This window comes from Dermacentor albipictus, chromosome 8, assembly GCF_038994185.2.
Source record: "Dermacentor albipictus isolate Rhodes 1998 colony chromosome 8, USDA_Dalb.pri_finalv2, whole genome shotgun sequence".
In the NCBI taxonomy this organism is placed as follows: domain Eukaryota; kingdom Metazoa; phylum Arthropoda; class Arachnida; order Ixodida; family Ixodidae; genus Dermacentor; species Dermacentor albipictus.
The window spans coordinates 54,522,851-54,546,341 of NC_091828.1; the positions used below are offsets into that span (position 1 = coordinate 54,522,851).

At 45.9% G+C, this 23,491-nt stretch overlaps 1 protein-coding gene across 4 annotated transcripts in view; it reads right to left on the reverse strand.

Moving 5' to 3' along the window:
- The window catches only part of LOC135921743 (sodium-coupled monocarboxylate transporter 1-like), a 69,158-nt gene that overhangs the window by 36,333 nt on the left and 9,334 nt on the right, over positions 1-23,491 (reverse strand). For all 4 annotated transcript variants that reach the window (XM_065456045.2, XM_065456046.2, XM_065456044.2 and 1 more), the window contains 4 exons: positions 22,778-22,866; positions 9,823-9,932; positions 6,251-6,318; positions 2,622-2,708 (listed from right to left, as the gene is read on the reverse strand). In XM_065456045.2, coding sequence (XP_065312117.1) covers positions 2,622-2,708; positions 6,251-6,318; positions 9,823-9,932; positions 22,778-22,866 — 354 coding nt within the window. The remainder of the gene's footprint in view (positions 1-2,621; positions 2,709-6,250; positions 6,319-9,822; positions 9,933-22,777; positions 22,867-23,491) is intronic.

The following is a 23,491-nucleotide window of genomic DNA, read 5'->3' on the forward strand; positions in this document are numbered from 1 at the left end:
GAAATTGAGGCACCCTATCTCTCATGACGGCATATGCGTTGTGAAACCGCGAAAAGCTAAAGTTAAAGGCTTGTGATCACTGGGGACGTGAAAGCTTGTTCCTTCCAACAGGTGTCGGAAATGCCGAAAGCCCAAGTATACTACCAGAAGCTCGCGACCGAAAACGCTGTAGAGCGTCTCTGCAGGCTTCAGCTTCTGGGGAAAAAACCCGACTGGGCACCAGGAGCTACGGCGCCAACAGCCGCATTAGATGCATCGGTGATAAGACGCACTGGTGCAACATGTAGAGAACACACCAGCAGTGCGGCATCTGCCAATGCGTTTTTGACAGCTTGGATCAACTCTTGGCCGAGGGACGTCCAGGAGAGTGGAGAGGATGTAGCTTTAGTAGTCATGAGAAGCTCGGTCAGTGGTATAATAATTCGGGCGATGTTGGAAAGAAAGCGGGAATGGAAGTTGAGCCCAAGGAACTCACCCTGCTTTCGCAGTGACGTTGGGGAAGGGAAATCGCGCAAGGCTTGAACTTTTTTTTTACAACGGTCTGATTCCTTCGGGAGTCACACGGTGTCCTAGGAACTCAATGTAGTCGACACAAAATACACATTAGCTGGGTTGATGCGAAGACCGCGCTCCTGGAGCCGAGAAAATAGCATGCGCAAATGACTCCTAAGTTGCTAAGGGGAAGTACCAGCCACCACAAGTTCATCGAAGTATGCAAATACGAGGGGAGTCCCCGAGTGACCTCGTTGATTAGCCTCTGGAACGTCTGAGCAGTGTTTCCCAGCCTAACGGAATGTGGACGCACTCGAAAAGCCCGAATGGTCACGCAATTGCAGTCTTTCGGATGTCCGCTGGCTCGACCGGGATTAGTAGGTCTTCACGAAATCTATCTTACTGAATAATAACGTTCCAGCTAGATTGGCTGCGAAGTCATAAGTGTGAGGGAGTGGATAGCGATCAGGGAAGGTGGGCGCGTTGAGCGCACGGCAATCGCCAAGCGGGCGGCAATCCCCTGGGTCACGATTTGGTACCATGTGGAGAGCTGAAGACCAATTGCTCGACGAACGATGAACGATGCCCTAATGCGGAATGTGGTTGAATTCTCTCCCTGCGATGGCAAGGAAGTCACCAGCCATGCTTCTGGGTCGGCAGAACACTGGGAGGCCTGTGGTGACAACATGATGTGCGACGTTGTCATGTACCGGCAGCTCAAGATTGCAAGGTTTCATGATGGCTGGGAAGTCTCACAGAATTGAGGCGAAAGCAGATAATGGTATATGGGGCAATGTACTAGTGATTGATGTCATGGGCGCGAGGATGACTTGTATGGACAGCCTACTCGCCGTGTATACAAGGCGGCGAGCGTGGAGGTCAACACTAAGGGGGAAGTAGGTCAGAAAATCCGCGCCCAACAAGGCTATGCGTACGTCTGCAACAACGAACACACATCGGAAAGTGCGACGTAGACCCAAGTCCATAGTAAGGGAGCGACGGCTACATGTGTTGACAGAAGAGCTGTTGACTCCTTGCAGGGGAGCGCTTTGTTGAGCGCGCCGCCGGTCTAATCGTGGGACAGGAACAACGCTGATCTCTTCCCCTGTTTGCAGGAGAAATCGCTCTCCGGCAATCCTGTCAGTAACGTAGAAGAGGCGACTTGTACGGCAAGAATCACCGGCAGCCATCAATGACTCTGCGGCATGTTGGCCTGCCAGCTACAAGGGGAACGGCACTGACGTGCGCTGGTACCGAGTTGTGATACCAGCAATACGCACCGCGACCAGGGCCAGAAAAGGAGCTGGACCGATAAGGAAATCTGGAACGATAACCGCGGTCACTATGACGACGGTGGAGCGATGACCGTAGTATAGTAATGGTTTCAGGAAAATCCTCAATCATCTGCTCCAAGCAAGGCTGCCGATGTTCGAGGCGCGAGAGATGAACGGTCGTTGTTGCCACAGTACCTCTTGCTGAATGGTCAGCGATGCGGGCCACCAGCGCTGCAAGATTGGCGAGGTACAGTCAACAGCAAAAGTTCGTGGGATGCGGTTTCCCCTTCAAATGTAAATTCCTACACTGTTAGGCATGACACTTCGTATTTAATGAATCTCTGTGTAGGTTGCGAAGGCTACTACATGCTGGAACATTTAATTAGAGGCTGTGTGACCACGCTTCGCGAGAACTCAGCTTCTTGGCAGATCCTGCGTCCCGTAAACTTTTGCGGTTGACAGTACATATGTGCTAGTGTGGGAGGCAAGGCGAAAACCAGATTCGGCGGCAGGTGCTGAAGGAACAGTTGAATTTCACAGGGAGAGATATCAAACTATCCTGGAGGAGAAGGCTGTCAGAATGATCGCATAGTTTTGAACTACGTCTGTTGCCATAACACGTCTAGTTAGAACTCCGTTTTCAGCCTACATAAATTTTTGTAAGCTCCTAACGGTAAAGGTGTTACCAGTGCAACAAGAAAACACCCTTAACGGTGTAAACATTTTCACAGTGCGCAAGCGTTTTTCTTTGTCCTATAAGCAGGGAAATGTCTTGTGCTAACATTATATTTAACCGTGCAGTCATTCAATATATTCGGACGAGTGTCGAACATAAGAACGCAACACGTGTCATACCTTTGCGTTGACCCACGGCGACGAGATCGCCAGTAGAATGAGGCCAGCAAACGGACCCGCAGCGGAGGAGTATAAGGAAATGAAGACCTGCAAAAAGGAAAACCAAAAATAAAATATTATGTATATCGCGAGGCACATCAAGAAGATCACGAACAATTACACCTCCCCCAAGGCGCTAAAAAAAGGGCAAACCATGCACACAATGTAGGTTTGCGTCGCTTCGATATTATCTTCTGACCTGACTACTGCAATAATAGCGAAGACTAACGCTGTGTTTAGCCTCAATAGGTGCATGAAAAACGCTGTTGTGCCTAGTTGTTTGATTGCCTTACATTTGATGAGGACGCTGCGGCTTTCGTGTAGCTGGGAACCAAGCCACCAAACGTTGCCGTTTATCATGCCTGACGATACCAGCCAGACTCCACCGGCGGCATCGCCAGCCCTCGTCTGCACTGGCGCTTTGCGTTAGCGGGAAATGGCAAGCTTTATGCGGCACCAATGACAACTACGAAGAGGATAGGCTGTCATTTTAATAACTGGCGAGCGCCCACAACAAATGGGAAGACAGCATGAAGCTCAGCACTACCACCTTCATTTCACCGGAGTCGCCAATTCGTAGTCAGAAACCTAGAAGCCGACTTCAGCACGTGGGTAGAGTTTGCGTTAAGATTCATATAAGCCTTTGGCCGACCAGCCACGCGCAAGCTTCGTGTGCAACAAAGCCTGCAAAGTTTGTCAAAACAACCTTATGGAACGTTCTCTCCAGCTACACAGATGATATCGTCGATTTTGTAGACGTCAATGACGCAGGTTGATCAGGTATCCCAAATGATTAAACTCGCTGCCGTTGGCGCGTTTCATATACTCCTGTAAAAAAGCCTTGGCATGTTTGATGTCATCGATTCGGTAAAGCTCCCGCGAGCTCCCCAGACAGCGTCTTCTCACTCGGCGACCCTCTGCACCAGACGATGCTCTCTCGAGCATGAGCAGCGCTCGTTATCTCGACCCCTTCCTGTCGCAGATAAAGGAGTTTACTCGACCTGAGGTCGCTCGCCAACTTTTTTTCCTCTTCAATGCCGTGCAGCCACTGCCATCTTTCTTTAAGACCCCACCGAGAGATGCCCGTGTGCCCTATTGCCAGATAACTGAACATCTGACCTATAGCGAATCCTTACACAATAACTTTTATTAATTTAGATTTGTACGCCAGTATTCATCCTGATCTGTTGGAGCACCATAGCGTGGCCGTTGGTGGAGTTAGGATACATAGTTCACAAACATAGAAAGAAAAATAACTTGAGCGCAGTACGTAGCTGAATTCTGAAAATGTACTCGCACCGTTTTCTGTTTAAATACAAATATATCACTTCAATGCATTATGTTTCTTGTACGTCACATTGTGAACAAAGTGGATGGTGTTTGTCTTTTTGTTGGTCCTTCTTCCTGCTCTTATTCTTTTGCCTTCACACCGAAGCTAGCAATGCTACTGGAATAACGTTTCGTGGCCGGGAAGACCGCAAGTAGAATAAATGCATGCGCCGAACTACAGAAAATATATCTGTGTTAACCCAGCACAATTGCCTGTAATAAGTCGGTAATAGACATTATATGATCGAATGTTTGCTGATTGCAAATATTACCAAAGGCGAAGAATGAAATAATGGCTACACGAATTAAAAGTCCTTACCAGAATAAAATTTTCCTGTAATGAAGTAGTTAAACTTTTCCATTTTTCCAAGCATACTGCACAAAGTATTGAGATGTTGGACAACTGGGAGCGTAAAATGATCAGAATCACCATATTGGAGCGCGCAGTGCAGATTCCTGGACAGAATAATATAGCCGTGTAATAAGAAAAGCCTGTCGAAATAAAACTCGGCCTCCCCGGAGCCGGATGGCGGATACTTGACCCTGTGGGGAAACTTGAGGTGTTTGTACCGATTAGGGCAAATGTGGAGTGGGATTTGCATTATAGCTTGCTTTGGACTCCACTACAAAGTGTTAAAAATAGGGGAAAGTTTTCTCAACATGATGACTGTAACAAATGCCAACAAATATCTTATGCTATAATTTTACGCAAGAATAGTTGAATCCCTCTACAAGGCGCTACGAAGATTCTGGGGATTACCAACTGCTTTACTAATCTGCGTTATTTGCTAAACGCGGGAAAGAGGGCGGAGTGAACGCCGCAGCATCGCCGAAGGATAGAAACCGTGGGTAGTGCTTCTATGGACGGGAAATAGTTCCCAGAGGGCGCATGCGCTTGGCTGCGGTGATCGTTTTGGGGGGAAAAGAATTTACAGTTGAGCTCATCTGCCACGTCCCACATGCACACCCGCCAACAGGTGAAATTCGTAATATCCGTCGCAAAGCGGGTGTCCTGTAGGAGTGGGGAAGATGGAACGTTAGCTCGTCTTTTAAGGGATACATTCGGCTCACGCCTTATCAGGGATAAATTCGCAGTTTAGTGACGAAGGTTTAACTTTAGACGCAGTGCACGTAGCCGCAACAAGGTTGGAACAGCAAATAGTGCCAGGCAGCAAGAAAATATTTCTACATCAAAGTGTTTCTTGATCGTTCGTCTCAGCACCACGTACGCAAAAGTCCTGGTTTGATATAACGAAAATGAACTGCAGCGAATAGTTTCGTCTAAATTCCACTGTACGAACACAAGGTGTGCGGCTGCTGGCGGTTATTCGACTTTGTTGCAACTCAGTTGCGCACATTGCATGCTTCACATTTTCACTCTAGTACGTTGCAATCAGGATGTCAGTCGTAAACACGCCTTTCCTATGGCATGGCTGCACTAGCAAACAAAAAACTCTTTTAGTAACATTTTTATAATCATCGTCCTAAAAACAAACAAACTTTTAAAGACACGTTATCTGCATTTGTTAGCCAAAATAGTTCATATCGAAAAGGCAAAAGAAGCTTGGAAACACGTTCGCGGTTCACCAAACCAGCCAGCTATTTCTGCATGAAAAGATTGGTGCATATACAAAAAAAGCACAAGAAATGTAACTAAATGATCTGCATTTGAACATGCCATCTGGCGGAAAACTACCAATGTATGTAGCGACAAAGAGAAAAAAAAAAGGTGCAGCCGGCCTCGAACCTGTCAAGTTGCTTAGCGGTATCTGCGATAATCGCATCACGGAAAAAGAACGGAGCTCTGCCATCCATAGCTTGGAACTTTGCCGGCAAACTTCGGCTGTGCAGAGAGCCCATGATTCGGCGGTTAAGCTCCGCCTACCAGTCCCAATGTGGGAGCGGCTCGCAGCTCTTCCCTAGGGCATGGCTTCTCAGGACCTTGTCAGTAAAGTTCTCTCTCTCTCTCTATCTCTCTCTCTCTCTGGCTGGCTGGCTGGCTGGCTGGCTGGCTGGATGGCTGGCGGGCTGACTGGCTGGCTGGCTGGCAAAGTAAGGACTGTGCTACCTACAGTCGATAGCAATTTGCTTTCTCTCCTCAATTCAACAGATTTATGCCAGATTGGTTCAGCCGTAGTCTAATGCGACCTTTTCTGCAAATCTCGTTTACTTGAACTGGGAAATCGAAGGTGGCGCCACGGTAAGTCTTTAAGACAAATAACACACGGTCGAGAAACGGGTTATCAACCCTTTGTACGTACCCTTGTAGCCGAGCCAACATATGGCACAGCGACGGCGAACAGCGTCATTATGGTTCCACTAGCCATAGCTGAAAAAGAGAAGTGACATTTTAAGACGCCAACCAACACATTGACCCAAGGTGTATTGCTTTACATTCATACATTGCTTGAGTAGCCATGTTCTCGAAGATAAGAGCGCGCCAGATTTGTGGCAAACACCTAGACTCGTATTCCCAAAAAGCTACTGCATTAGAATAACAGCGATATCGGGAAAATCGCAATACTGGTGTTGGCATAAGTGAAAAACGGAAATGTTTGTGCATTTGGCCCCTGGTTCTTTCTGTGCCTTCACTTCGACTCATTACTTCCTTTTTACATCCCCTTATTTTCAGAATCGCACGATATACTTTAGGTAATTTCAGAGAGACTGCACTAGGCTCGGAACTCCCTGTACAGGAAGTGGTAAGCACCACAGAGACATAGGTTGCAGAATACATAGCTTTTATTTATAATTTAATGACGGGGTGGCCTCACAAAAGTTACCGTCACGCTGAAGTGGCTGTAAGGGCACCCATTTGAGAAGTTCGCAAGATTCCATCAGCGAGTTCTCTATTTGATTGCATGTGTTGCACTTAGGAACCACTGACTATCAGCGCATTTGTTCATATTTAGACACTGTGTTTTCAACGTTCTTCAACGCATTCATCCACCGCAAGAATGCGTAGATAAAGGACATACATGCAATTCATCCCGAAGACTTTCATTTAGTAAACATTTCCACAGTATGTTGTCGTTCAGAACAGTGAAAAAATGTGAACTACACCGCTCAGCAGATGTGTGCTGTTCGCTTCTTTCAGTAATAGCTGTCATTGCGATTGGCAGCGAAGCACATTAGAGCCAGCGGCAGTGCGAATGAGTGCCCAGAGAATTCAAACGCTGCACGGAAGCCTACTGTATCTTATAATTTCACTTGCCCACAGAAGTTACCTCTTATTGTTCCATGTCGCTCCCTACATATTGATCTCTCTATCTTAGATACTGCCTTCTTTTTCTGTGGAAATCGTAGCAGGTAGACAGATAATACAAAATGAGTATGCAGCCTGTTTCAACGAACACTTTCAAGTAAAAAAATATTGCCTGTTACAGACATCTCAATTCTAGCCCATAAAGTGGTCTACTAGAAAAGGTGGACATTATTGCAGAAATATTAGGATCCATTATCGAATAACTAATGAAGGATCACTAATTAGGTGTTTCAACTAATTACATAACGACACATATTGCAATTTACAAATTCTAGCGAGTGAGCCTGCAAGGCATATTCACTTGAAATGAATTGTGTGGATGACACCAATTCCGAGAAATTCGCTGTCACAATTTCAGTAAAAATGCATTGTCGTTCCACTTACTTTCTTAAGAAAACGTCGTTTTGTGCACTGACCCGCAAAAGTACCTCGAACCCCAATGCATTTCTTTGCAAAGTTCGAGAACTAATATCTCGAAACTCCTGTCATCCTGAGAATCCGTTCCAAGTGGATCCAACTTGCAAACTCCCTCGCTAGAATTTGTAAATTGCAATATGTGCCATAGATGATTTAGTTAAAACCTTAAACAGTGGAGTTTTGTTAATTAGTAGGTTATGCAATGCAATTGGTTCTGCAAGTAATTTGCGCTCATGGACTAGTATTCTGCTATCTGCCACCGGCAAGCTTTAAAAATTTCTGAAAGTCTTCGCTGAAGAACCCCGTATAATTTGAAGCAGGACAAAAAAAAATATGGGGTTTTACATGCCAAAACCACTTTCTGATTATGAGGCACGCCATAGTGGAGGACTCCGGAAATTTCGACCACCTGGGGTTCTTAACGTGCACCTAAATCTAAGTGCACGGGTATTTCCGCATTTCGCCCCCATGAAGCAGGACATTTGAATAAGTATCAGGTAAATAAATAAACATCACAATTCACACTCCTACATCAAATGCAAGAACGCAGTATGCTAAATGCGGCTACACAACGCTGTCGAACGAACAAAGTACCATATGGCTAAACACAATAGAAGTGGGAGAATATCAACTTTGGCGAATGCGAATCCGTTACGAATAGCAAATATGGAATATTGGTTAGTCATACGCAGACTACTATATATACAGCAGGAATATTTTTTGGGGGGTATTTAATAATTATCACGGCTGCACGCACTTGTGCAAGAAAGACGCCATCAAGGACACAGGACAAGCTTTAAACACAAGTTCACTAATTATGAAAACAAAATGCGCGAATAGTCTCTCAGCTTATTTGGAGCATTATTGCGAAGGTTAGGTTAGGCTAGGCGGCTGTACGACTACCTTACCAAAAGCGCTACCTAAATGTGTGCTGAAAAAAACTGCGCGGTTACGCCCTATGCTGAAGCATCATACTGACAGTGAAAGGCGCGAAAAAACACGGGAGTAGCCCAGGTAGCCACCTTGCGAAGCACGAATTGCGATAGCAAATTATTGGACAGCAATCACAAGTAATCACAGTAGTTGTCTCGGCTGTACAAAGTTACAATTAACATTAATTACAAGCATAGTGTCACGCTCGCCCACACAAACATGAACACATCTCATAAGATTACCGCGGACACTTGCTGCTCTCAAAAAGCTGGCGTATAAAAGCGCCCTAGACACCTGTACGAAGACACGTTCGAAGGAAAACATTAATGCATGGTTTTAGCGCAAGATATGAAGCTCCTACACGAGTACACAGCCAAATATATGACAGGAGAACTTGAAGCGGTAGCACAGTGGCTGCTAAGCTGATTCGAAGTCTGCCGTAGCGCCCGCATGTTTCATGAGAGTGAAATGTACAAATGCTCGTGTACATAGGTTCAGGTGCACCTTAAGCAATCCCAGGTGGTCGTAGATAATCCAGAGTTCCTAACTAAGGCGTGCTTCATGATCATGTATGGTGGTTTTCACACGTAACATCCTGCCACTTCAACACTAAACGAGAGACTACGTGCAACATTCCCCCGTTTTCATATAGGTTTCAGCCGAGAAAGCAAAAACAAACTTTGCATAACTGCATTTACTTCTCTATTGGAAAAAGTTTGGGTGTTGTCTTACTTGTAATAATTTACGCTACTTTTTTTTTTCCAGACGGAGAGTCGCAGACTTTAACAGGCGCTTCTCAGGAATTAAATAGCTTTAATAATTCACAATTAGCGCATAGATCCTTTTCGTGAACGAATATTGGATTTGTTCACAAATCCAATATTGGATTCGTGTTCGAAACTTCGAACACGAATAGAATAGAACAGAATGGAATAGAACGCACAGATAAGTAATATACATTGTTTAAAAAGCATAACTACTACAAAAAAGCAGTTTCACACATGCTCTTACAGTGCAGACTACCCACTATAGTACAACTTCAGAAAGTTATTTTACCTACGTAGAACATATGGCGCAAAACGCCTAAGCATTGCTATGTGGAGCCAGTATTTATTCTTATCGTGCTACTGATGTTTACTTTGGCTGGGTGATGGTTGTTGAACAAATAACACCACCTTGAGATGCATCAAAACACACGTCAAGACCTATTTTTTTTACCTAGAAGACGCATCACGTGCACCGCTGTACTCTCGCTCATGTCGACGTACGGCGAAACGATGTCGATGTAGAACGTGGCTGCGTGAGAATTGACGATTGACGACACCGTGCTGTGGAACGTGAAAATCGGAGGGGTTATGGGCTTTGCGAAGCTGCTTCAAACGTGTTCATCCTTTAGCAATGAATAGGCAACGCTCACTCTTAATAATCACATGCGCCAGCAATGTTCCACACTGCTATTCCATATCGTCACGTGGTGGTGACGTTGAAGAACACAATAGCAATACTGTGATAGACAAAACTAACTTTTATTGGGCGAACCTGTGCCCACAAAACAGGCTACACTTATAGCACAACGATAGCGGCGAACACGGTCGGCGATCGTCGAAAATCTGCTCAACGGGTCAAGCGCTTCGGCGTGTAAACATCAGTCGTCGAATGTTCCAGACTAATCGTTGGGTCCCACGTGCCTTCCACAAAGTTCTACCGTTCTACACCATTTGCGTCAGGTGATGAAATCAGATAACATAAGGTTCGGCGACAACAGACAGCGCATAGAAGCATCGATAACTTTCCAGAAACTTCGGATACATGCAGGCGCGTACCGCGCTGTGCGATAACATTTGTTAGGCGGCGAAACGTGGTCGCCCGATAAAGATAAGTACACGTGTCAATATGACCCGTATGACCAGCATATTGTTGGCTCTACGAACAAAGCGGAGAGGCACAACAGTCGGTTTAACATCACTTCACTAGCTGCATTCGGGCTGCAAAGCACGCCATTTCTATGCGCCTTTGCAAGTGTTCGATTACTAGTGTTCAACATTTTCAGTTACAGCTAAATGTATTCTTTGGAACTCAGCTGTGCTCTACATTTACTTAATAGAAAAACGACAGCACGGTGCCTTGCACGTGGGAAATTCTTGAGGGTGTTCTATTTCGCTTGTCAACTAATGCGCTCGTGGCGTAATGGTTACAGCATCCAGGTTCCGTGCTAGCGGTACTCAGTTCGAATCCGGCTGTCGGACAATTTTACATATGTTAGGCATATAATTACGTATATACGGACATTTAGACGTATATCAGTATGTGCGTATGGAGATCATGGCCATCAGTTACGCATGATTTCATACTGCACTAGCTCCGGGATCGGGCGCGTAAACTGGCTTTAGTCGCTCAAAGATCGTTCGCATCAAAATACCCGTATACTATTCTAGTCTTTAGGTAATCCGCCTCTAAACGCATGGACCGATAATTTGGCATTACATACAAAACTTGCCTTTTTTATAGTAACCCACGGAAAAAGGAGTGAAAAAAGCATTTTAGTTATATTCGTAAGCTATATTAGGTCTAGTGGTAAGAAAATGGAGCTAGGAAAGTGCGGTTGCGCCTTTACGTTAGAATCAGGCACAGCACTCTAGATACAAGAATACATAAAGTCCACAACGGAGGTTCCAGCTTGAAAATGTGGTCCGCTTCTAGCTAATTTGCACAACTTTACGTAACTAATTTTCAACTCACGCGCTTGCATTGTACTGCGAAATTTGCTTTAAAATTTGATAGTGAGCTTTGCATATTCGGATTCACCTACGCTCAGCGGCTGACTTGGTCCTCCTCAATGAAAAGGAAAAAAAAATGCCGAATCCGCTTGTGGCAATCTGGGGCGCTATATCGCAAAGCTATTCTGAAGTTTTCCATTGCAATCCTCCATGACCGGTCAAAAACTTTTTTGGGCAATCCCCACTTCGCCTTTCTGCCACGCGACCTCACGAAACCGCTACAGCTCTCCATCTAATATGACGTGCACATACTGATTATGCATGATTGGACCGAACAAAGGAAAAATAATTATTTACCATTTGGCATCTTTTGGCCATTAGCCCTCTGCTATTGGTCAAAAGTTCTCGGGCCACACCCACTTCACCTGCCTGTCACACGACGTCACAAAACCACAAAAACTCCCCACATCAAAACGTACGCGTCAAAGACGCATCAATGTGCCCCCCCGCCCCCCCCAAAAAAACCTGAATTTTTTTTCCGAATGGCCGAGGGCTGCCCCCTTTCGAAAAGAATAAATGATGGCTGCCGCCGATGGCTCAGGCACTGGCTACTCGCACCTGCCGGCGAGCATGTGTTTATTTGCGTATGATAAATTTTTTTTGCGTGGCCATGTAATATTATTGAGCACTTTAGGCAGGTTTACGACAGCGCTCTGCCAGCTCTTCTTTTCTGAGGATCCGCTTTAGCAGCATTCTTGACCTTCCGTTGCACGCGGCCGTGATTTTCGGCCAGCCAGAGCAAGCTAAGTAAGGGATAGCGGACCAATCGCAGACGTCAACACCGCCTTCTTTTTCCAGTTATCTATTTTCAGTGCACTGGCATGGCGCCATCGGTACCATCTCCACTTGAACGCGCTCTTTGCTTCTAGCCGGCCAATTAGAAAAGAAATACCGCTAAATGTAGGCAATGCTATTCGTTTTGAAAGCAACCAAATGTGGCGCCCTGTAAACTAGAGGGGTTTTGAGCTGTTCAGGCAACGCTGCGGGTCGCCGCCCGATGCTTGCGTCGGCGGTGACGTAAATTTGGCGTCAAGGGATTGGAATAAAAACATATTGGAATACTTCGACGTTATAGGGCGCCTGTTTAAGCCAAGCTCTCAGGAATGCTGTTTGGATACATTGCACATTACCCTTCTCATGCGATATCTCTTACCATTGGCCTTTTAATCTGGAGCTGTACTTCCCCTTTTTCTGTTTCCTGAAAGCCATGATATCCGCGACCTTCAAGATGCACGCTTTTTGTGTGGCGCATCCCGTGTAATACGTGCAATTGCTCAATCTGAACCACGCGCAGGGAACGCGCTCAAAGCTGGGAGGCGCTTACGCGTTTGAATGGAAGTGCGTGCACTGCATCGTCGTGTTTCTAAGGAGCGAGCCCATACTGCGACCAAGTTGCGTATCGCACTTCATACAAATCGGCTCATTGTTTCGGCCTTGTGTAATCTTGACACCGTGAGCTCCGGAAACGCTTTCAGCGCCTGGCTGCCCTCGCCATTTGCCGCGTGGCGATGTAGGCGTACCGCCTCTGCTGCGTGATGGAAGACACTCAATTTTGGCCGCATGACCACAGCCGGCGACGCTGCCTCCTAAGCTTGACAGCTAGGTCTCCTTGCTGGGCACATTTTGCAGTAGTAGCATGTTCCACCGTGCAACGCGACTTGGATACATCACCAACAGTCCAGAAGTTGCTGGTACTCTGCGAACCCTACTATCTACAGAAAAGGTAAAGGTAGCGCAGACCATGAAGCGTGGATCGGCCACTGGGCCCGATGATTGGCAGTTTACTTTTATAGCAAAGTTTTCTTTGCCACATCTCCCGACTTGCCGGGCACTGCTGCTGTGGCTTCGCTCGCGCGCTGCTGGTTTTCTTGCAACACCACCATATGGTGATCGCGTGTATAGTAATGTAGCAATGTAATGTAATGTCTTTTCTCTTAGTAATGTAACTACTTAAGAGGAAAAAAACGAAATCAGGAAAGAAACACTCTATGGTAACTCAAAGGCTGGCTCATTACTTTTCGAAGCAAGATGAGGATACCTTAGAACACGCAATTATAACGCGAGATACAAGAATGAAGAAGAAGCATGTGCTTGCTGCAGTAAAACTCCACTCTAAGAAAAATCCCGGGGAAAACGGGAGTAGCTGGGCAGTTAGTCCTCAAAAGGGCGCTTTCGTCCCTCAAGGGACTAACTGCATGAATGTGGGTGCCGTGTGGAAATTTCGGAGAGTAAGTGTTTATAGTACCTCGTCGAAAACAGAGGAACGGGAGGACGAACGACAACAGTTACTCCCGATGCACTCCGCTGTTTTCATCCGTGTCGTGGAGTGATGCGGCGAAAACGGTATCGTTTATAAATTGTTGATATTTCAAGTTTCGTGCACTGTCTATTGAACTACATGCAAAACAGCGCTTTGTCTCTTCGTAGCAAAATTGCGTGAAATTTAAAATCTGGCATGTGAAGAGCCGTTCCCTTCGTGCACACACCGTAAGGGAGCGACGCACATTAAGCGAGCAAGTCATCGGTAGGCCGCTAGATTTTCTTGGTCAATAGTACCTAAGTTCATTTCGTTCCAAGGAGATTACGAACTTAACTGAAGCGATGTGTAGCTCAAACGGGACACGCTAAGCAGAAGAGAAATTGGGCTTCTCTGTCGTTTTGGGCGCCCCATTTGAGATCGCTACACGTATAGATCGCGCAGTGCAACTGTTTTAATCACCCTAACAATGCTCGGGCAGATTTCTTTTCGCAGTCGCTTATGGTTGCAAGTACACTCAACGCTAGACTCTCCCTACATATCATATACAAAATGCCGAGTCGATTTTATATTACCGCACCTGCGTTCCGATGCTTAACCTTGTCTCAATATCTTGTCGTGTCAACCGTCCTTCGGCCCTGCGATGTTACGCCCAGATATTCGTTCCACACCGACTTTCTATTTGTGGGATAACCGAAACCTGCAAGAAGTTCCTGGCAACAAAGTTTACCATGTATTGCAAGTTATTCATTGTGCCAGGCTCTACATCCAACGCTTTCACCGAATCTTTGCAACCTTCGCATGGTCTTCCACTTTTCAGCCCATGGGGCGAGACAATATTTTTAGGCCTGTTAGTGAAGCTAGGCTATGCTTAACATCTTCATGTGCGCCAAATAGTGTATCGTTTCTTCTTTTCTTTGTGCGATACTTCGCATCCTATAATTCGGTCATTCGTGCAAATCGCACTTGTTAATGCGTTACCTGATTTAGTTGTTTCTTCCCATTTTTTTTTCCTGTGTATGCTTGTGGGGGTTCATGCAGCAAGTTTACTTGGCGATTCGTTTCCTGAAAGTCCGGTTTTCAACTGAATACTTCTACTCTGTGTCGTGTAACACGTTATACAAAGATTTACTGACCATGCTATTCCCGCATCCATTTTACGGATCACTATACAATAAATTGCCAGGCCACGATGTACTAAAGCGATTTCGTAAAATGTACATACCCATTGCTGCAAAACATTCTTTTATAAACTTCATAGTGACACCAGCACGGTAAAAACATAGCTACAGAAAATGGTATATTTGTCTCTTCTGTTGACTGTCACCTTTGTGATCTGTCAGAGACAACTGAACATTGTTTTATTACCTGCACCAAAGTTATCCTATGTGGGGATTTCCTCCAATAGACTTTAGAAAAAGAATTTGAGATTCAAGCTCCTACTGTGCGATACCTGCTGCCGGCCTCTGATAATATTGCACCTTTCGATATGCACAGTTTGTGGAAAGAGCGAATGATGGACCGAAACGCCTAAACGGTTGTACCTGCAAGGGTACATTTCATCCAGGTGACACTACACTTAAAACATGTTTATGATGGACTTGATATACAACCGGACTGATACCCCATTGGTGAGGGGCCTATCCTTACCACCTTTCTAAAGTGTTCCACCCACAGTATGAATGCTGCCTTTTCTGTGTGTGTCTTTCATAGTGCCCGTCATTCTATGACTATGCACAGCAGGTAACTGCCGGGTTGGGGCTACTGTAATAAATACCGTGAAAGAAAAAGACCTGCCATGGCTAAGTGGTTAGAGTACCTGACTTGTGAGCGCGAGGGTATGAGTTCACATCCTACTTTCATGCGCCTTTATTTCAGCTCAGTATTTTTTTATCGGAGTATATATGCCTAATTTCATTATTTCCAATTTTGCGGAGCATCGAGAAGAATGAGCGTTACTCCCTTGTGGAGCATCGGAAAAGGGCAACTGTTAGTCCTCGAAGGAGTAACCCCATGTGGAGTAACAGTTCATCACCCCCTAAGGGGACGAACTGTTGTGGCAGATCAGTTCCTCCCCTAAGGGAGTAACCTCAATACCCCATTTTCTCCTTTTCTTATTACAGTGTAGGGAAGTGATGAAGCATAATTAGGGTGTGAAGATGTCTACCCAGCGGTCAATTTAGGCACATCTGGCCTCGTTGAAGAGCTTGGGTTCAGGAAGAGCAGGGGGAAAGTAAACGTATCCGCGACAGCGATTAGCAAGAGGCAATTAGAAGATTGGTGGGGAAAAAGTAGGGAAACGACAAACAACGGAGGCGCAGAAAAATAAAGTTCCCAATAGGGGTCCAGAAATTTGTTGGTGGGAATTCTTCGTGGTTTTTTTCTTTCCTTTTTTTCATTCTTTACCATATGTAGAACATTAAGCAATATAAAGACAAGAGCTTGGTGGCGCAAGCCACCACCCCGTTCTACAGGGGACGCTCAAAGCGTCCACCCATCCATTCCGGTAGACGCCGCCGTGGCAGCGTTTCACACTTCGTGCGTATGGCACGTGCTGTGCTTGCTTCCCTGTGCGACAAACACAGAGTTTATTGCTATAACACCTACAGGGAAATCTGGCGCCACCCTCTATGGGAGTTTCCTAAGGGGTGCTGTGCCGTCATGGGAATGACGGCATATATGTCTGCGAGGCTTGTGTTGGCTGGTGTTGTAAAAAGCTTCGTCTAAGACGTGGATATGTCTACAGAAATAACGCATTTTTAAACTAAAATCGTCATAAAAGCTTTTCGTTCACCAATGTTACATCTTCCAATGAAGTTCGCTCACCCTACGATTCATTACCAAGAGAAGAAAAGCAAGAACACACGACAAATTGTTCCAAAGCGTGCGTGAATCTTGTCGTCTGTCCTCCAACTTTAGCGGCCCGCTGATACTTTTTACGTTTCGTCTAATTGTACATGCAGTAACAAACTGTCATAAAACAAAACATGTTTTGTGTTATAATGAAGCTAAAACAGCTTTTTACGTGCTGTTTTAATAGAAAATTAATCATTGTGACAAACAGAACGGTGTTTGCCAGGCATGTCATCAAGGTGCCCTGAACGATGCCAATCAGAAGTCACTATATACCGGCATTCCCATGCATAACACAACGCAGCAGCGCCAGATTCCCCTCTGGGTAATATAGCGAGAAATTCTATGGCGACCAAAATATAGGTGCCGGTCTGTGGAGTTCATGTGCTGGGTTGTGGTAGTCTAAACAATACAATCGTTCATCGTCTGAAGAGAGCCTTTAGAGCTGGCGTCTCAGCAGCATGCCGGCCACGTATGCAGGAGCGCACAAACGCGCGTCAGCAAAATGGCTCCGAAACGTGTACTCAGCGTCCAGGACACCCACGCCCGAAATATTCGTCGCGCAGAGCAGGTGCGTCTTCGCTGCGCAGCGAAATGTGGCACAGACCGCCCGTGAATGCATACCATGTATACATACTGACACGTGTACTTATCTTTATCGGGCGACCACGTTTCGCCGCCTAACAAATGTTATCGCATAGCGCGGGACGCGCCTGCATGTATCCGAAGTTTCTGGAAAGTTATCGATGCTTCTATCCGCTGTCTGTTGTCGCCGAACCTTGTGTTATTTGATTTCATCGCGTGACGCGAATGGTGCAGAACTTTGTGGAAGGCACGCGGGTGCTAACGATTAGTCTGGAACATTCGACGACTGCTGTATAAAAGCCGACGCGCCTGACCCGCTGATCATATTTTGCACGATCGCCGACTGTGTTCGCTGCTCTCGTTGTGCTTTGAGTGTAGCCTGTTTTTGAGGGCACAAGTTCGCCCAATAAAGCACTAGTTTCGTCTTTCTCAGATTGCCTGCTTTCTTCAGAGTCACTACCACGTGACATCTACATAAAATTCTAATAATTCATTGAATTACGTACAGCTCCACAATTAAAGTTTAACACCTCTGCCCCGATGCGATGTGTCATGCGAGACAATGATATCCCTCAACCCTCTCAAAGACCACAAACAATGACGCACAACAACGCCTTAAGCAAATTCGTCTCCATGCGTGTTCTGTGCACAACTCGGACAAACAGCAGTGCTACACGCAAGGTAACGTTTAACATCAACTCAGAACTCCCGTACTGAACTGAACATTGAAGAAATGACACATTCGCCACCAACATCACCACTAGTTATCGTCAGTCAAAGGAAGCAGTATACAGAGCTTCGCTTACATCGATTCCTACAGTGCGTACGATCCGCATATTTTTACCTAGCCAATGTGTTCAACAGAATTTTGGAATTAAATCGCTTTTGTCGATGCGAGACACGTTTTGATGTTGGGGTATCGTGCTCATTCTGAAGCGCAACGGTTTCCCTGTTTGTTCTGAAGAATGTATGCCTACTGCCCTCCTTAATGTCGATTGCAAGACACTCGTAATCACTATTGTTCGGTGCTGAGGGCACCTGGTCAGCTTCCTAGGGCGCTATAACGTAAAACTATCCGAAACTTTTCTATTCCAATTCTGCTGCCAGCCATCAACGATTCGTCGAAAACTTTTTTCGACCACCCGCATTTCACCTGTCTGTCACGCGACATCACGAAAACCGCGATACCTCCCCATCTGATATGATGTGTACACACTGATTATGCATGACTTGACAGAAAAAAGAAAAACAGTTATTTCTAATTCAACGCCTTTTCGCCATTAGCCCCCGGCTATTGGTAAAAAGTTTTCAGGCTGCACCCACTTGACCTGCCTGTCACGCGACGTCACAAAACCGCGATAACTCACCGCGTCAAAGGGACGTGTATGCATTAAAGGTGCATTAATATGCCGGAACAAAACTGAATTTTCTTCTGAATAGCCGCAGGCTGCGCCGTTCCGAAAGGAATAAAAGATGGCTGCCGTCAATCGCTCAGGCGCTGGCTACTCGCACCTGCCGGAGAGCGTGGGTGTATTTGCGGATAATAAACATTCTTGCGTGGTCGTGTAACGTTTTCGAGCCCTTTCGGCACATTTACTACCTCATTCTCCCAACTCTTCTTTCCTGGGGGTTCGTTTTAGCGTCATTCTTAAGCTTCCGTTGCATGCCGCCGCGATTTTGCACCAGCCACCACAAGCTAAGTAAGGAAAAGCCCACCAATCGCGGACGCCGGCACTACCCTCTTGATCCGGTTATCAATTTTCATGCACTGGCCGTGCACCATCGAATGCTTCTCCACTAGAACGTTATCCTCGCCTCTTGTCAGCCAATTAGATACGACAAGCCGCTCAGTGTAGACAATGTTATTAGTTTTTCACGCAAACAAAAGTGACCTCCCATGAACGAGGAGAGCGTTTGATTGGTGTGTTCAGACAACCGTGCGGGTGACCGCCCGGTGCTTGCGTCGGTGGTGAAGCAAATTTGACGTCAGGAGATTGGAATAGGAACATATTGGAATAGTTTTACGTTATAGGACCCCTAGTTTGTCATCACCAGTCGTCCTCGGTACCTGGAAGAAAGATACACAGGCCGTCTTTCCCGACTCAAGATATGGCAGTCTATATGATGTTGCTGTCTGCATGTGATCATCCTGTTTCCTTAGACGAAGAGAACGCACTTCACTGAATGGATAACCTGTATATATTTAGTGTCCGCATAGCACTTGGCTATCCAGTCATTTGTGGAATTACTTTCACACTCATTCATCAGCCATCTTTTTTCATGCTTTAGAAAGAGATCCACGCGTTCGGGGCCTTGCGCTCTCTGGTAGCGACATAGTGAAGGAGCCGCCGACGACATTATCGCTTGCCGATCAATATAGCCTGTCACATAGTTTACGTCTGCTTGTTTCGTGTGCTAACACTTGAGACGCTGCTCTTAATTTATAAAAATGCGAACAATATTTTATTCACTTTCCGGACTCTTCACTTGGCCCGGTTTTCACTGCAACCGCCCTTACGGATGGCGAGATCACTACAGTAGAGACTTTTAGCGTGTCCGGTATTCGGGCAAGCGCGGGCGGTTTTCCGGTTTAGCGGGGGCGTCAACATGAGCGGCCAGATTGGTGGTGCCAGCTGGTGGCGCAAAGCTCAACCACACAAACACAGAGCTAATTACTATATTCTGCTTAGCTGCTGGCGTAAATTTTCGACAGTGGCGTAATCGTGTTCACAATCACGCCGCTGCCGAAAATTTGCACGAGTGGCGAAGCAGGACATGGTGAGTCACTGCAGTTTTAGCTATGCGTTTTTCTGGTTGAGCTCTACAACACCAGGCGGCTTCACCGCTCCGGCCGCTCACGTTTACGGCCCGACCATCCGGTAATCCGCCCAAACCGCTCCCGTTTACCGGAATATCGTACAAGCTAAAAGTCTCTAATATCTCCCTGCCCCCGCGAGGACAGCCGCGTTCCAACGGCGGCTTTGCTGTCTCTTGTGTGTCTGCACACTGCTGTACACTAGCAGTGCGCCACCTACTACATGTAGTGCAAGGTGGGTAATGCCCGGGGCGTGTTCTCGCGTATTCTTTGGCACTGACATTCGGCATCTGTTGCTCAATTTACGTGTGAACTAACGGCCCGCATACATTAGCGCTCCCGGCATATTTTTGCAATAACTCTCGCAATTCATCATGTCCAGTTGATCTGTTCACGTGTACAGGCGCTCCAAATCCCGTTCAGATATCATATGCTCCCGTTTGCTTTGCGCCGGTGTGTTCGCTTTATTCCTCTTATTGCGCCGTCATTAGTTCGTTCTTTCGAAGGAAAACTCGGCCGTATCCTGCCGTTAAAATAGCTCTTTAGCGGTGCACTATTATGCTTAAATATAACTTTAGCAGGAAATTCTTTGAATGTTACTCAATACGGGCTCAAAGATATTTTCAGTTACCATATCGCAGGAAATATCCATGAAGCAGCCGTACTATCAGTAAGCAAACAAGAAGGCGAACATGTCTTAATTCTCCAAATATCATAATGTGGTTTTCGTCACAATACCAGTAGCAACAAGCAACCGAAGCCAACTGGGTTCTCTTTGCTTTTAGTGGGTGAACGCCGCCAATCACTTTTCCAAAGTCATTTATCGGACATTGAAACAACAGAACTACCATAAAGCCGTACGATGGCAAGCGATGGCGACAAATGCACAGCTGCGTCCGTTGCAGGATTGGTTCTGGTGCTCTAAAATTTTGCAGGCTTCGTGTTATATGTGAGTCATCGCGTAGAAGGAGTGCTTCTATTTCTTTATTTGTTCTGCAACGCTAACAAAAAGCTACCTAGTTGCGCTATGTGTTATACCTCGCTTCGTTAGCCTCTATATTGTTCCCGCAATGCTGTACGTGGCTGTGTTTTGCGCGTATGTGTACATAAGTCGTGCATTGCCATCTAGCCTCACCATTGTCAACACTCCCTTCTAGAATGGTCAAGGTAAAATTATTTAAAAACAAACACTGAACAAACGAAAGCCGTACCTTTCAGCCCTCGCAATAAGCTACATTAGGTGCCACCACTTTAAGGACGGGTTCGTCACTCATCCAAAGAATTCCAGCTAGCAAACATCTAGGTGTGATCTCGAATGAAAATATATTATGGAATGATCACGTCTAAATGCTGAACAAATTTTCAAAGGTTGTTGGTATTTTGTGCCGACTGAAATACTTCATGCCGAAGCGTATTGAGCAAATGTTGTATAATGCAGTGCTTTCTTCTGTTGTTAATTATGGCTTTCTGGTTTGGAGTACATCTTTTACCAATATCAACCGCCTGCATCCCCTTCAAAAGAAAGCTGTCAGAAATATTGTGATTGTTCCGCGACTAGAAAACAATGAGCCGATCTTTAAAGCAGTTGGTATAATAACCACCCCTTCCCCAGCTGTACGAATCTTAAACTCCTCAGACGGTATAGAGCAAGTGTTATGAAAAATAACTGGGTCGTGTGACAACTGTTCGTATTAAAATGCAAAGAACTTAAGTACTTACAACGAACAAGTTTGTAGTGGTTTGTGCCTAAGACCCGTACAAATTATGGTTGCCAAATGTTGTGCGACACTCTCCGGCATCTAATAAACAGGGAATCTCAATCGGTGTATGTATAGCTGAACAATGCCACCTATGCTGTCTTGCGTTTGTTATCTTGTATTTGTTATCTCAAAGTTCTTTCTGTGAAAAACCCCTCGTGTACCATTGCCAAGCCTCTGTAGGGTACGTCGGCCTCGTCAAGCCTTCTCGTTGGTTTTTTTACCGGGGCACCCAACGTCATTGTGGTGTTAAATAAACAGCTTGTATTGTGTTGTATTGCATTTCGTTGTATTGTATGGAATATAGTCGTAGTTGAATCGTATGTAGGTCGACCACCTTATAAGCTCAGCGTACTGAGCTTGTGTAGCGTGTGGTTCAGCCGTAGCATAAAAGCACAAATGCAGAGTTTACGCTAATGCAATATGTACTGGCACTACTTGACTGCGCAAAGGAGACTCCTAATTTCCATTTTAAAGCCATACTTTAAAAGCCAAAGCAGTAAGAGGTCAGGGAAGTGTTGCAACCTTTTCTAAACGAAGATTTGTATTACACAGAAGAGCTAAAGAAAACGTTGCGCTTTCCATACGCTGTCTATCGCGCCCACAAATTACAAAGGCATAGCAAGTACCATACAATGTTATGGGCACGGAAGATGAATTGGCTACCTACAGAATTATTTTGAATACTGGTTTACAATGTTTTGTACTACTTGTTTGATTCACGCACTCTGTTTAGTTTTGTTTTGCACATTATCTATAGCGTCATTTGCACACACATTTATGAATTAATAGACTAAACGTATCAAGACGAATTTTGAGTGACTAGGCGTTAGATGGTACTGGCTTCGACTATCGCAGTTTATAATGCGTGCCAACGCTTAGGTTCACCAGTTTGTTCCCAAATAGCCAAATATACACCAATTACCTGTTTCATGCGGTCGGTCATATGCTTAATACGTAAATGTCACCTATGGCACAGGCTACGCGATTATAAAAACAGTGGTAACGAGAAGTAAAACTTGCTGTGGAACAAAAAGCCGTTCCCAGAAGAGCTTTACTGCGTTAATTCGGGCATCTTTAGTTATGAACAACATTTAGAGGTTACGATAGCGAACGTCATAAGTCTCACCTTGTGGAAGCACTTAGCAGACCAGCCAAGAATAAGCCCCGCACCATTGTGACGTCAGAGAGCCGCTCTCTTAAGAAGTATGGAACAACCTGAGACATATAGAAAAACATGAGTTTTCGGAGAATGTAGCAAATTAGTAGATAGCAAATTAGTAAATAGTTACACGAAGTAAGGATAGTACTTTTATCGGCCGTATAAACTTGTAAACATTCGCTTACCAACAAAATTAAAAAGCAAGGTGTCACGCACGCTGCGGTACACTTGAAACCTTCCCTCTCAATCACCGCGGACTCACTGTCACTCACTGTCAAAACGCTGCAGTGAGGAATCGCGGCAGCAGCAGCCGCGAGCTAATTGACTTCCGTGCATCTCTCGCTTCAACGCGAATGAAACGTCAAAAGCACAACGCATGCGAGGTTACCGGCACTAACCACACTCTGCAAACATCCCGGATTGGTTTGAAGATGATGCCCACGTGGGAGCGCACATTGGCCACGCCACAGATCGCTTTCAGAATACGGCGCCCGCACGGCCGCGCGTAAGCAGCAGCCGTCGACGAAAAACGCCCCCCTCCCTCGCCTCACCTCCGTGCCTCGCGCGCGACAGAAGATAGCGCGCTTCCGCCCCGCCTTCCTCGCTTTCTCACGCGAGCTTGAGCCCCGTGCGCCGGCTCACCCACACCCGCTTTCACCAGCACATACAGCCTCCATCGCG